This window comes from Eptesicus fuscus, chromosome 17, assembly GCF_027574615.1.
Source record: "Eptesicus fuscus isolate TK198812 chromosome 17, DD_ASM_mEF_20220401, whole genome shotgun sequence".
NCBI lineage: Eukaryota > Metazoa > Chordata > Mammalia > Chiroptera > Vespertilionidae > Eptesicus > Eptesicus fuscus.
Window position 1 is genome coordinate 20364722 of NC_072489.1, and position 16102 is coordinate 20380823.

Genomic DNA, 16102 nt, shown 5'->3' on the forward strand with positions numbered 1-16102 from the left:
GTCTAGGGTTTGATTCCCCATCAAAGGCACATACATGGGTTGCAGGTCTGATCCCCAACCCCAGTCAGGGCGCATGTGGGAGGCAACCAATTGATGTGTCTCTGTCACACGGATATTTCTCTCTCTTAAAAAAAAAAAAATCAACGTAAAAATATTCTCGCTCCTTGGGTGAGGATTTAAAAAGAAGTAGAGCTGCTCTATTTAATATCTTTGGGACTGGAGAGAAAGATAAATATCTAACCTGGAGAGAGTTTGGGTTCCAAAAACGTTTTCTCAAATATACAGACTACATATTTTAAGTATACAAGTAAACAGGGATAACAAGAAAACTGCTATAAATTAAGAGTAGTTGTGCCCGGCTGGTGTGGCTCAGTAGTTGAGCATTGACCCAAGAACTAAGAGGTCCTAGGTTTGATTCCAGGTCAGGGCACATGCCTGGATTGGGGGCTTGATCCCGAGTAGGAGGCATGCAGAAGGCGGCCAATCGATGTTTCTCTCTCATCAATGCTTCTATCTCTCTATCATCCTCCCTCCCCCTCTCTCTCAAATCAATAAAAAAAATTTCATTAAAAAGTTAAAAAAAATACGCCGAAACCGGTTTGGCTCAGTGGATAGAGCGTCGGCCTGCGGACTGAAGGGTCCCAGGTTCGATTCCGGTCAAGGGCGTGTACCTTGGTTGCGGGCACATCCCCAGTAGGGGGTGTGCAAGAGGCAGCTGATCGATGTTTCTCTCTCATCGATGTTTCTAACTCTCTATCCCTCTCTCTTCCTCTCTGTAAAAAAAAACAAAAAACAAAAAACAAAAACAAAAAAAAAAAAGTTAAAAAAAATAGTTGCTGACTTGACCACAAGCAAGAGTAAATGAAAATCAACTACATAACAATTAAGCAAAGTCACCAAGCAAAAATTTTTTGGCACTGAGTAGCATTAAGTAAAATACACTGGTTTACTCAATCTAGAACTGAATATAGAGAAATTTTAATGTTTGATAGTCCAATATTATGAACATTAATTATAACACTTTGTTAAAATGCAGCAATACTCTCTTAAGACACTGAAATGCAGTTATTTGTTCCTATGTGAAACTGCTTTAAATGCTGCTTGTAATGGTTTATTTTTATTTTACTGTCAATTTGTTTTTTTCTGCCTGTTATTTTTTCTCATACATAACTGCCAGGCCCAGGGCCTTTAGATAATTTTTCCTTTCCCTTAGAGTAAATCAGTCATTTACCAATTTCCCTTTTTATGAATTACAACATTGCAGCCATTATTGAGTATCTACAAATGACACACACTGTTGCTTTAGATACATGAACTCACAATTCTTGCTAGTTGATATAATTTCCTCTTTGCATGTGAAGCTCAAAAATTCTTTGTTTTAAATTGATTTATGAGAGAGAGAGAGAGAGAGAAGAGAAAGAAATATCAATTTTGTTGTGCCACTTATTATGCATTCACTAGTTGATTCTTGTATATGCCCTCACCCGAGATTAAACCCACAACCTTGGTGTATTGGGACGATGCTCTAACCAACTGAGCTACCCAGCAGGGCTTCAAAAATTCTTAGTAACTTGCCCATTATTTCTGATTCCAAAGACTGAAAAATGTTTTGTTTTGTTTTAAACATATAGACATGTGTGTATGTTTTTATTATACTATATTGCCACAGCTAACTTGAAATACATAATCCATTCCTGAAATACATAATCCATTATTATTTTATAATACACAATGGACTATGCATAAACTTAATAAAGTTATCAATAAATCTGGATCTTAAATGGTTCTAACTTTAACGAATAGCTTCATCACAGAGTGGCTGCCTTTTTCAATAGCTGATATCTTTAATGAGTGTATGAAAATAATGTAATCCTGGCAAAGAACTAAACTGCTACTTCAAATTGCATTTCTCCTCTTGTATAAATTAAAATTATTAAGTGTAAAGAAATGAAAAGTTGTGAGAAAAATATATCTATATATAACACATTCTACTAAGCTACACAAAATTACAAAACTAATAATTTAATAAGAAGTGGGGGGAAATAACTTACCAATCTAAAGAAAACTTTGAAAACTGAACTGTGTAACGTGGGACAACACGGCGGACTCTCCGAGGTGATCGTTCTCTCTCTCTTCGAGGAGATCTCTCCCGGGAACGTTTTCTCTGAGGAGATCTTTCTCTGGATCTACGTCTATCTCTCTCCCTTTCACGACTTTAAAAAAAAAAAAAAGTAAAATTTTCTAAAATTAATAATTTTTCTAGCGTTATCTAAGAATTCCTTCATGAAATAAGTTAATATAAGGTTTTACAGTATACTTTTTAAAATAACTTTTTTGAATTGTGGTAAAATATATACAATATAAACTTATCATTTTAATCATTTTTTTAGTGGCATTAAGTGCATCACATCATCCCCATCTAAAAACATACTTTCAGCCGAAACCGGTTTGGCTCAGGGATAGAGCGTCGGTCTGCGGACTGGAAGGTCCCAGGTTCGATTCCGGTCAAGGGCATGTACCATGGTTGCGGGCACATCCCCTGGTGGGGGGTGTGCAGGAGGCAGCTGGTTGATGTCTCTCTCTCATCGATGTTTCTAGCTCTCTATCCCTCTCCCTTCCTCTCTGTGAAAAATCAATAAAATATATTTTAAAAATAAAAAAAAAAAATAATAAAAACATACTTTCAGCCCTGCCGATGAGGCTCAATGGTTGAGAGTTGACCTAAGAATCAGGAAATCACGGTTCATTCCTGGTCAGAGCACATGCCCAGGTTGCATGCTAGATCCCCAGTAGGGGGTGTGCAGAAGGCAGCCGATCAATGATTCTCATCATTGATATTTCTCTCTCTCTTTCCCTCTCCCTTCCTCTCTGGAATCAATAAAAAATATATATTTAAAAACATACCTTCGATCATCTTTTCTGTTAGGCACTTGATCCCCTCTGTCATTCCTTCCTGAAAATCTGGATGGTGGATCTAACCTTCGTGCTGGTTGTGGCTGTGAAACTATACGAACAGGAGGCTGCAATAAACCAGCTTTAAAAGATACAGAAAAAAAAACAAAAAAACATTTTTACTTAAACGAAGTTCGAAAGCATTACCTGGTTAAATTTTATACATAGAAAATGTTGGCTAAGATTTTAGGCTCTCTGGCCCATGAATGGTGGAGACAGTTTTGTATATTTGCATATTTTTTTACAACCCTTTAAAAATGAAAAATCCATTTTTAGTTCAGGGACAACACTAAACGAGGCCGTGGAACAAATCAAAGGGATATAGTTTGCCAACCATTGATCTTCTGATATTAAACCAAAGACTGCTATACAAGATATTCACAGGGTGCCAAAGTGTCATCCAGAGATTATCTACACAGAGAAAAAAAACCTCTTATAACATAAAGATTTATGGCCATCACTTTGATCATGTGATCAAATTTAGCATCGATAATAGTGGAAGTATCTCACAAAATGTGTCTCCTAGTATGATGCAATATAAAGTACAAAACATTGCCTATATGTTCTTGCCAAATGCCTTTAGACTTAACCTAGAGTTTATAGTTTATATGGTGGTGGATAGAGGAATAAGGCAAAAATATCACAAGGAATCAAGACAAATCCAGAATACAATATTCCAAAAGAATCTATAAATCAACTAGCCCAATTTCTTCAAAAAGCCAAGGTAATAAAATAAGAGAAAGTAGAAGCTATTCTAGAATAAAAAAGACTAAAGAAACATAACCAAATATAATGCATGAAACTTGGCTTTCTGTTTAGGAAACAAAAAAACAACCTTAAAAGACATTTGGGCCTGGCTTGTTGGGTTCAGTGGATAGAGCATTGCCCTTCGAACTGAAGGGTCCTGGGTTCGATTCCAGTCAAGGGCACATGGCCGGGTTGCGGGCTTGATCCCTAGGAGGGAGTGTGTGGAGGCAGCTGATCAATGATTCTCTCATCATTGATGTTTCTATCTCTCTCTCTGTACCTTCCTCTCTGAAATCAATAAAAATATATTTTAAACAAAAAGACATTTGGGAGACAACTGAAGAGATCTGAATATAAATACATAGGGTATTTAAATGCTTTTTCTTAGATGTGATAATAGATTGTGGTAATACAGGAAAACTCTTTTAGGAAGGACAAGCTTAAATATATGGGAGGGAAAAGTCATAGTGTCTGGTAATTACTTCAAACGTTTAAGCTAATATCATGTGTATTTGTTAATTTATGCAGACGAAACACTTTGATACAATGTGAACTGTTCAGGGTTGTAAGTATACAAGTAATCATTATACTGTTCTTTCAACATTTTTATATACGTGAAAATTTTTCATGAAGATTTACGAGAAAAATAACCAGCTAACTTATGAATATTTCTTATGTTAACTAATAAATACTACACCAGGGCTGGTATTACTGAAGGAATACCTTGCCAATACAGATTTCCCTACCATTCTGCCAAGTGAACCCTACCACAGTCCACTGATCCCTTCTCTCTCTTCTACTGCTCTTATTGCTCCTCTCAAGCATCTACCAAACTCAAGGGATATATCACGAAAAACACTGCTTTCTTGAGTCTTCCCACAGAAGCTATGTCTCTTTTTGAGAGAGTTGACGGGGGGGAATGGTATTCAAGTCCCTATTCACAACTGAAAGCAAATCCTCTAAGGAAAAAAAGACGAGGGGGAAAAAATAAATTATAGGACTAAAGATCAGATACATGGAAGAACCAAGTAGTCTGGAAACAGCCTGGCATTACCTAGGAAGTTTAACATTAACAAACCCTCAGACCCAGCAATTTCACCAGAAAATATATGCCCTAGGGCAGTGATCGGCAAACTGCGCTCGCGAGCCACATGCAGCTCTTTGGCTCCTTGAGTGTGGCTCTTCCACAAAATACCACGTGCGGGCGTGCACGTACAGTGCGATTGAAACTTCGTGGCCCATGCGCAGAAGTCAGTTTTCAGCTCTCAAAAGAAATTTCAATTGTTGTACTGTTGATATTTGGCTCTGTTGACTAATGAGTTTGCCGACCACTGGCCTAGGGAAACCTGTGCACATTGCCTCACACATATATCCATTCAGAGTAGCAGCTTCAGAAACCAAGAACTAGAAATAACACAAATGTTTACCAAAGAACAGATAAACTGTATACTATTCATACTATTGGAATATTATGCAATAAAGAAAATGAAGACGTTAAAGCCATACAGAATAATATGAAAAACTTTAAAAACATAATGTTGAACAAAAAAATTTGTACACAAAAGATTATATAAATAGAATCATAGATTATATAAAATTCAAAAACAAAACTAAACTGTATTATGAGGATATATACTTAAGAGAGTAAAACTATTTAAAAAGAATTAACTAGCAATATTGTATTTTTTTGCCCAAGTAGTGATTTACACGGGTGTTCACTAATAATGTTATACCGTTTCATCACTTTGCTTTAAGTGTATCATAATTTACAATAAAAGAGAAAGTGCCACAATTACATTTTTTTTAAAATACCAATTAAATAGGCTTCTATTAACCCAAGGCTATAATTTTAAACATTGTTTAAAAAGTCTCAGAGTTTCAAATAATCAATATGCAAAAGAAAACTTAAAACACAGCTCATTTATTTGATGCACTATGGCTTAATGAGGAACTTAAAGTGTTATCACCAGACTCTACATGTACATAAAATGTTATATTTATAGGAAATAAGTCTCAAAAACATTTACTTCAGTTACAGATAAAATACCAAAATGGGGACAGAGTACTAAAAGTTTTCAGTTTAAGTTAGCAAAGAGCATGTCTTTCGATAAGAGCAATAAAATAAAAAAGTTTCCAAATAGCTATAAAAGTACAAGTGGCTTAGCCATGGCCGGGTGGCTCAGTTGCTTGCAGCCTTGTCCCGTACACCAAAAAGGTTGCTGGTTCAATCCCTGGCCCAGGAGGGGAAGAGTCGATGTTTCTCTCTCTCCCTCTCCCTTCCTCTCTCTCAAAAATTAATAAAAATATATCCTTTGGTCCACTGGCTCAGTTGTTGAGCGCAGTCCTATAAACCAGGAGGTCACTGTATGATTCCTGGTCAGGACACATGCCTGGGTTGAGGGCTCAATCCCCAGTGTGGGGAATGCAGGAGGCAATCAATCAATGATTCTCTCTCATCACTAATGTTTCTCTCTCTCTCCCTCTCCTTCCTCTCTGAAATCAATAAAAATACATTTTTTAAAAAACATATCCTTGGGTGAGGATAAAAAAAAATAAATAAGTGGTCTACACAAAATACATAATTTTCAAGTATTTTGGAAGTCCCTGTTTTTTTCATAATTAAAAGTATACTCTTATTATTTTAACAATTATGTATAGTCTGAAACATAAAAAACAAAGATACATTGCATATAATACCTTTCTGCTGTGGCTGCTGTAATAAAGGCTGTGGCTGAGTCTGCAACAGTGGTGTAATAGAAGCTGCTGAAATCTGTGCCTGTAGCAGTGACTGAGGCTGGGGCTGAGCCTGAACACCAAATGTTGTCTGTGGTGCAATTGGCTGGAGTACAGCAGGAGGAGTCTTCAGTAAAGGTTGGGTTTGGGACTGATTCTTAACAAAAAATAAACAAATAAAATAAAAATTTAAAGTACGAAAGAAAAATCTTTATAAATCAGACAACTCGGTGACCAAGTTTCTACAATAGCTAACTCAGTATTTCATATACCTGATTCGGTAGTGTTTGAATTCTTTGTGCATTCCATTTAAATGGCATATTGGGGTTATATGTAGCTTCAACCAATACTCTGTCACCCACTTGGGGGGTTTTCCCTTTGACAGCACTGGGGGAAAAAGAAAAAGCACATTTAAAAGTTTCCTCAAAAGAAGATTTACAAATTTGGTATTTTAAAGTACATTATTTCAAAAGCAAGAAAAGAAAAAAAAAAGTAAATTATATCTAACCCCAATATATTCAACAAAAAAATAAAACAACCAGCCAGAGTAGCTCAATGGTTGAGCTCATCAACCTATGAATCAGGAAGTCACAGTTTGATTCCCAGTCAGGATACATGCCCAGGTTTCAGGTTCGATCCCCAGTGTGGGGCATGTAGGAGGTAGCCGATCAATGATACTCTCTCATCACTGATATTTCTTTTTCTCCCTCTCCCTTCCGCTCTGAAATCAATAAAAATGTGTTTTTAAAAAAAAGTTTTAGTATGTAGGTAATCCTCATACTTTGGGCTTTGGAAAAATGACAGAAAGGCATGTAAAATAGAAAAATAGGAGACCCACCTTCAAAAAAAATCATATAGTAAGGTCATTAGAAATATATTTGAAATCGCTAAGGAAATTCACTAACAAAATACTATTTTGGATATGTTAGTTCATCAATCACTCAATCCTATTTATTAATATTTTAAATTTTAAAATGTTTTTAGTACCCTGGCTAGGTAGCATCATCCTGATATGCTAAGTTGTGGGTTTGATCAGCAGTCCGGGCATATACAAGAATCAACCAATGAATGCATAAATAAGTGGAACAACAATCAGTTTCTCTCTTTCTCTTTCCTTTCCTCTCTCTCTAAAATCAATTTTTAAAAATTTTATAAAAAGAATGTTTTTAGTTTATATATCACTAGATATGTGAAAGAGAAGATAAATTTTAAAAGGTATATGATTATTTCAATCCCTAATTTCATTATATGTCTAAACATGAAAAAATTAGAAATAACTCACTCCCACAAAATGTTTATAAAAAATTCACATAACTAGTTCATTTAATAAGCAAATGATAACTTCAGTCACATTCTCCATTAAAAAAGATTATGGGTACAAGTATGACAAGCGAAATGATTAAAACATAAAATTATAGCTAAACCACAATCCTATGCACAATTAAGCAGGTACTATCAATATACATAATGTTAAATACAAAAAGGCATCTGCCAACACCTAACAATGTTTACCTAAGCTGAAAGAATACATCTTCATCCACAAATCCAAATGTATCATGTAGTTTTGTGACTACTCCTGTAAAAACACGCTGTTTCTGAGGTTGGGTTTGTTGCTGACTGGACCTTGGTGTTGGATATGATACAGTTATCTGTGCTGCAGGCTGAGGCGTAGACAGGCTAAGACTTGTAGGCAGTGCAACAGCTGGCTATAAAACAAAATCAAAATCAAATTAAGGTAGGGATTTGAAATAGTCTACAAATTCTCCAAAAATCGATTTTAAAAATCTAAAACAATAAAAAAGAAATAATCTAGAAATTAAAAATAACTCAAAGTGCTAAAAATAAGTTATTTGAAGTTAGAAAAATACACATGTACACCTTGAAGATAAGAATCAAGTTTAAAAAATAGGTCATTTAAGGAAAAAGATACTGTAGTACAATGAGTTTAAAGAGCAGTGCTTAACCTGGCTGGTGTTGCTCAGTGGTTGAGTGTTGTTTGGTTTGCAAGCTTGATCCCCAATGGGGAGCATATAGGAGGCAGCCAATAAATGATTCTCTTGCATCATTGATGTTTCGCTCTCTCTCTCTCCCTCTCTGAAATCAATAAAAAAAATATATGTATATACATATATATTTTTTTAAAGTGTTTATTTTAGTTTTCTCTTAAGAATTCAAAATCCATAGTGGCATCATAAAGACTCAGGAAAATCCTATATAAGTGAATTAAGTCATAGAAAGACCAATATGTATGATCTCATGTGGAAAGTGGCTACAGTGTTTGGACAGGTTATGGTCCGAACCTGTGGTCCCACGTGGCTAAGTGATACAAGCTGTGGGAGATGGAGCAAGTAAACAAAGCTTGATCACGTGCATGTAACTGAGTAAGATTCGAAACCCAGGAGTACGTTGTAAACATCTTGACCACGCCCTAACGTTGCCTCGTGGAAGCTGGCTATAAAATAAAGACTCGGCTTGCAGGCTGTGGCGCTGTCTCTCCATCAGAGAAGGCAGCGTCCCACCCAGCCCCAGCTTTCTTCTCTTGTCTGTCTTTTCTTAATCCTTCACCGCCCCCTCTCAGGCTCACCAAACCTGGCCATGCTGGTGCAGCACAATCTCACTCATGTGAAATTAAAAAAAACACACACAAAGATCTCAAAGAAACAGAACCAAATAGTGGCTGCCAGAGGAGTGTAGGGGAAATAGGTGAAGGTGGTCAAAAAGTACAATCTTCCAGTTACAAGATAAAAAAGTTCTGGGGATATAATGTACAGCATGATGACTATCCTATATAATAAAGAGGTAATATGCAAATTGACCATGCCAACACACAAGATGGCCACCACAAGATGGCCAGCAGGGGAGGGCAGTTGGGAGGGACCAGGCCTGCAAGGGAGGGCAGTTGGGGGTGACCAGGCCTGCAAGGGAGGGCAGTTGGGGGGACCAGGCCTGCAGGGGAGGGCAGTTAGGGGCAATCAGGCCAGCAGGAGAGCAGTTAGGCGTCAATCAGGCTGGCAGGGGAGTGGTTGGGAGCCAGCAGTCCTGGATTGTGAGAGGGATGTCCAACTGCCCGTTTAGGCCCAATCCAAATGGGCAGAAGGACATCCCTCAAGGGGTTCCAGACTGGAGAGGGTACAGGCTGGGCTGAGGGACACCCCCTCCCCCGTGCACGAATTTCGTGCACTGGGCCTCTAGTAGTTAATAAAACTATTGTATATTTGAAAGTTGCTGAGAGATCTTAAGTTCTCATCAAAAGAAAAAAATGTGTAACTATGTGAAAGTAATTATTTAATCAAATTTACTTTGGTAATAATCATTTTACTATATATGTAAAATCATATTGTTCTTTAAACTAATACATGTTATATGTCAATTACATCTTAATAAAACTAGGGAAAAATAAAAATGTTAACACTTGCATTGGTCTTTTCTGGCACTATCAAGCATGAATAACAACACATTGATTAAAACGTATGCATAGAAATAGAAATAATATCAAAATAAAGGAGCAATCATCTGATTCTTCAAGTCAAACCATGGGATCTGTTTTACACCTACTCAATAAAGCTAGTCTTCAAGTTCAAAAATTTTAAAAAATAAAAGCAAAGTCCTATATTCGTACAGTAAAAGAACTCAGCATTTCTTAAACTACAATCACAAAATTATGTTCTCATGAAATTTCTTTAACATTCTAACACACCAATGGTTTATGGGCAGACTTTGGGAAATGTTATTCTAAGAAAAGACAAAATTTTACAGCTTTTCTACTTAATTTGGAAATTCTACTATTAGAGATTGAAAATATGAAACATGTTACATTTTATTTCTTTAATAATAACAACAACAAAGTTTGAGGTTGACTGTCCATTTGAAGTGTACTTTAAAAAAAACAACTAACAGGTTCAAGACTAAAAAGGTATAAAAAGTTATATAGTAAAGAGCTCCTCTCCTACTCCTATTCCTCAGCTGCTCATTTCCCTAATCATGGGTGCAATATATATTAGAGATTCTGCTCTCTTTTGAACAGTTGCACAGTATTTCACTCAAAGTACACACCAGGGGTCAGTGAATTATGGCACATGAAAAGATATGCAACACACAGGTTATGATTTTTGTACTGCACACAAGCCAAGGATAGTTTTTACACTTTATAAGGGTTATAAAAAAGAAATGCAAGAGATTTTAAGTGACCCATGAAGCCTAAAGTAAACATTACATATCCCAAGTTCAAAAGCTTAAAGAAATGTTTTTTTAAAATTGATTTCAGAGGAGATAGAAACATCAATGATGAGAGAGAATCACTGATCGACTGCCTCTTGCATGCCCCCTACAGGGTTAGAGCCCACAATCGGGGCATGTGCCTTGACAGTTTCCAACCATGATCTCCTGGTTCATAGGTTAAAGCACAACCACTGAGCAACACTGGCTGGGTGAAAAACATTTTAATGTTACTAAAAATTTAACTGATAATGTAAACAGTTTCTTCACCTTTAAGGTCAACCTTAAAAAGATATGTAATGTGTACAAAAATTTCCTAAAAATATTCGTTCAAAGAAAATATAAATGCCAGCATCAGTATTAAGTTTAAAATAAGACCTTATACTAGTATTTATTCAAACTAGATCACAGTTCAATCTGCAATCATAAAAAACAAAAACATACTTTTCATTTTTATTTAGCATAGTGCTAAACTAATATGTGAATCCAAAAAATATTCATTTTTCAACCCTCAAAGAAAAACTCTGCTCTACTCTTCATTCAGATATCCAAAAGAAAATCAAACTAACCTGTGTTAAAAGGGTCTGCTGAGGTTGCTGCAACTGCAAATAGAAATCACACAAACAGGAAAGAAAAAAGAAAAGGATCAATCAAAATCGTCTCATATATGCTTTCTTCATTTAAGAAAAAATTCCTATTATGTGGCTACTTCTAATTGAGAAATATGTAAAAAGTAACAGGTCATTAGGTATAAAGTTTCCTACAGATACATTCAACAAATGCAGAACTGATACATAACTAACTCATTCAAAAAAAGTAAGAAAGTCATCTTTTTTTATTTTATAAGAATAACACCCACAGGAAACCTCCCTAAGTCCCTATTGGGGAAGATTTCTAGTTATGTCACATGATAATTACCATGTTACAGAAATTTTTCAGTATCATCCATATGCTACTTGTATCAAAGTATCACTGGCTATCTAATTCATACATATGTCCATAAAATGAGAAGCACTCCTGATGGTCTGTTTTGCTACTGCATTGGAATTATAAAAGATAGCACAGTCTGACATAATTTTTCCAGCAATAGCTAAGTATAGTATTACCATAACGTAGAAGGAATTGGTATAAAGGGGGAATATTTATTTTTAAAGAATTACATTATTTTTTAAAATATATTTCTTTTTTTATACTTTTTTTTATTATTTCAGAGAGGGAGAGGGAGAGATAGATAGAAACATCAATGATGAGAGAGAATCATTGATCGGCTGCCTCCTGCACACCCCCTACTGGGGATCAAGCCCGTAACCCAGGCATTTGACCTTGAATGGAATTGAACCTGGGACACCCTTCAGTCCACAGGCCGACGCTCTATCCACTGAGCCAAACCAGCTAGGGCTTAATATGTTTCTTTATTGATTTCAGAGAGGAAGGAAGAGGGAGAGAGAGATAGAAACATCAATGATGAGAGAGAATGATTGATCAGCTGCCTCCTGCACAACCCCTACTGGGGACCGAGCCCACAACTCGGGCATGTGCCTTTGGCCGGATTCGAACCTGGGACCCTTCAGTCTGCAGGCCGACGCTCTATCCACTGAGCCAAACTGGCTAGGGCTAAAGGGGAAAATTTGAATCCTTTGCACTCGCTTGCTTTTTTCTCGATTCCTTTATTCTACTCAGGATTTAATTTTTTAAATAACCCAGATTTTACAAAGCGCGGCAGTAGAATAAAATACTGGAGTTTCTTTTCATACAAACTTATTTATTTGGATTTTTTTATATTTCAAATGATTGATACATTCAAAGAGTAATTTTAATCTCGATGCTAACCATGTCAAGTCACACTCGACATCCGGTGCAAAAGGTTAAAACTCTGGAATAGAAACTTGACTTAAGCTAGGCTAAAAGAACCTAGATGAAGTTCTAATTCAAAACACTCAATTTACATGGAGTCACCATGATTTATAGGTTAAATCTAGCAAATTACTATTTTTCTCTAAGTCAAAAATGAATGATATTCTGTTATCCTATATAATAAAAGATTAATATGCAAATTGTCCTGAGAGTTCGACCAACTGGAAGTTTGACCAACTGGGAGTTCGACCGCTCGCTATGATATGCACTGATCACCAGGGGGCGGCATGGAACAAAGGAAGGCTCCAGCTGGCAGCCAGGAGAAAGAAGGCCCTGATCACTGGCCAGGCACAGTGACCCTACCCATGCACGAATTTTTTGCACTGGGCCTTTAGTTCTTCAATAAGAAAATTTGTGGGATATTTTTGGTTTTGTTTTTTAAAGAATACTCAATGACCTGGCTGAGTGGTTCAGTTGGTTGGAGTGTTATCCCGTGCACCAAAATGGTTGCAGGTTCTATTCCCAGTTAGGGCACATGCTTAGGATTTGAGTCCAATACCTGGTTGGGATACATACAGGAGACAATGAATAGAGGTTTCTCTCTCAGAACAATATATTTCTCTCTCTCACTCATTCTCTTGCTCTAAAAGTAAATAAAAAGATATCCTTCGGTGAAGATTAAAAAAATACTCAGTAAGAGCTTTTTAATTTTTTAGGGATCAGACAGGGAGAAAAGATAAATGTTCATTTTTGTTTGCAAAGGTGTAATCTAGTAAATTGTTGTAGTTAAAGATAGTTTAAGAGAGAAAAAAGTTCCTTATATCTATAAATAAAAACTTAAAGAATTAGAGGTTTCAAACAAAAAGGCTATAAAAATTTTGTTTTTTCATCAGTTCATTCGGTCCCATGTAATTCTTTTTTAAAAATATTTTTATTGGTTTCAGAGAGGAAGGGAGAGGCAGAGACAGAAATATCAATGATGAGAGAATCATTGATTGGCTGCCTCCTGCACGACTCACACTGGGGAACAAGCCAGCAACCCCAACATGTGCCCTTGACCTGAATCAAACCTGGGACTCTTCAGTCCACAGGCCAATGCTCTATCCACTGAACCAAACCGGCTAGAGCCCATCTAATTCTTGTTCTGTTTGATCTTGGGTTGGTGCTTTTATGAACCCATCACCTTCTCCATTAGTTCTACAAATCCCTACTCAGTCCAGTGGTATAAAGTTAAGCAATGTCATTAGAAGTATGTACTCCAAAGTGACTGTCATAATCCTCTCCATGAGTCTGTGAAACAGTTCTTGGTTGAAGATGAAGCACTTCAGCTGACTCAAGAGCTTTCAGGAAAGCCTCAAAGTAAAACAGTAACTTTGCTGGCTTTATTAGAGGTCCAGATATCTCAGCTATAGGCTGCTAAGTTAAGAAAACTTGGTTTTAAATTCATTCATCTGGACAGAATAAAAAAATTTATTTTTTAATATATTTTATTGATTCTTCACAGAGAGGAAGGGAGGGAGACCGAGAGCCAGAAACACCGATGAGAGAGAAACACCGATCAACTGCCTCCTGCACACTCCCATGGGGATGCGCCCGCAACCAAGGCACATGCCCCCGACCGGAATCGAACCCGGGACCCTTCAGTCCGCAGGCCGACGCTCTATCCACTGAGCCAAACCGGTTTCGGCAGAATAAAAAATTTTTATTAAAAAAAAAAAAAAAAGAGTAGCCCTAACTGGTTTGACTCAGTGGATAGAGCGTCGGCCTATGGACTGAAGAGTCCCAGGTTCAATTCTGGTCAAGGGCATGTATCTTGGTTGCGAGCACATCCCCAGTGGGGGTTATGCAGGAGGTAGCTGATTGATGTCTCTCTCTCATCGATGTTTCTACCTCTCTATCCCTCTCCCTTCCTCTCTGTAAAAAAATCAATAAAAATATTTTTTTTAAAAAAAAAGAGTAATGCCTCTTTAAAAAAATATTTTTTTAAATTGTTTTCAGAGAGGAAGGGAGAGAGAGAGAAACATCAATGATGAGAGAATCATCGATTGCCTGCCTCCTGCATGCCCCCTACTGGGGATCGAGCCCACAACCTGGGCATGTACTAGTATGTGCCCTGACCAGGAATCGAACTGTGACCACCAAGTTTGATGGGTCAATGCTCAACCACTGAGCCACGCCAGCCGGACAGTAATGCCTTTTTTTCAGTCAAAATAATTTTGAGTATTGGCATATTCATATGTTCAACCTGACACTTAATTTTTAGTAATATATTTATTTCATTAACAGCACTGAAATAAGTCTAAGGGTGTTTTGAAAACAAGAGAGCCAACTTTAACATCAATCTCTTGTCAATTTTTAGAACTTTAAAGCAATTATTTGTGGTATAGTGTAATCTTCAGAGAAAATGCAATGCTTCTGAAACCCCAAAGGACTTAAGCCAAGGATGAAATTGGGGTATGAATCTAGCAATGAGAGGTTACAAACTGAAAAGCCTGTTTCTCCACAGACTTTGGATCCAAGTTTTTGGTCCCCCTCTCTTGTATGCTCTTTTCCTTTCCTGACCGCTATACTTTCCTGAAGCTTATTAAAGGCACTGAAAAAGAATGAAGACTACCTCTTAACTCTGGAGAAGTCTAGAATGGGTGCTTAGTCTAAAACATATCTAGATTTCTGCAGGGAAAATGCTTTTCCCTGACAAGCTTCTCCTTAGGTTGTTTTTCTTAGCTCTTCCTACATCACAGATATGAGACCTTGAGAAACAAGAGTATAAGCCTAGAGAAAAGGGACCAAAGAAACTTGCTTTTAGTCAGAAGTGTCAAATTGGGAGTAGGGTGGGAACTACAAGAGTAGGTTTCCTCCCATTTTCAACAGCTCTAATGTTACTATTTTGTGTATTGGGTTTCAGTCTACAATATCATTGGGAAAAAAGGGAGAGGTTGTGTTGCTTTAAAAAATAAAGGCTGAGCCGAAACCGGTTTGGCTCAGTGGATAGAGCGTCGGTCTGCGGACTGAGGGGTCCCAGGTTCGATTCCGGTCAAGGGCATGTACATTGGTTGCGGGCACATCCCCGGTGGGGGGTGTGCGGGAGGCAGCTGATTGATGTTTCTCTCTCATCGATGTTTCTGGCTCTCTATCCCTCTCCCTTCCTCTCTGTGAAAAATCAACAAAATATATTTAAAAAAAAATAAAATAAAGGCTGAGCCGAAACCGGTTTGGCTCAGTGGATAGAGCATCGGCCTGCGGACTCAAGGGTCCCAGGTTCGATTCCGGTCAAGCGCATGTACCTTGGTTGCGGGCACATCCCCAGTGGGGGGTGTGCAAGAGGCAGCTGATTGATGTTTCTCTCTCATGGATGTTTCTAACTCTCAATCCCTCTCTCTTCCTCTCTGTAAAAAATCAATAAAATATATTTTAAAAAAAATAAAATAAAGGCTGAGCCGAAACCGGTTTGGCTCAGTGGATAGAGCATCGGCCTGCGGACTCAAGGGTCCCAGGTTCGATTCCGGTCAAGGGCATGTACCTTGGTTGCGGGCACATCCCCAGTGGGGGGTGTGCAAGAGGCAGCTGATTGATGTTTCTCTCTCATGGATGTTTCTAACTC

At 37.4% G+C, this 16102-nt stretch overlaps 1 protein-coding gene across 2 annotated transcripts in view; it reads right to left on the reverse strand.

Moving 5' to 3' along the window:
- Positions 1 to 16102, reverse strand: part of CCAR1 (cell division cycle and apoptosis regulator 1) — a 55986-nt gene that overhangs the window by 30760 nt on the left and 9124 nt on the right. For both annotated transcript variants that reach the window (XM_054728720.1, XM_054728719.1), the window contains exons 5-10: positions 11217 to 11249; positions 7945 to 8138; positions 6705 to 6819; positions 6397 to 6589; positions 2905 to 3034; positions 2052 to 2213 (exon numbers count right to left, since the gene is read on the reverse strand). In XM_054728720.1, the coding sequence (XP_054584695.1) occupies positions 2052 to 2213; positions 2905 to 3034; positions 6397 to 6589; positions 6705 to 6819; positions 7945 to 8138; positions 11217 to 11249 (827 nt within the window). The remainder of the gene's footprint in view (positions 1 to 2051; positions 2214 to 2904; positions 3035 to 6396; positions 6590 to 6704; positions 6820 to 7944; positions 8139 to 11216; positions 11250 to 16102) is intronic.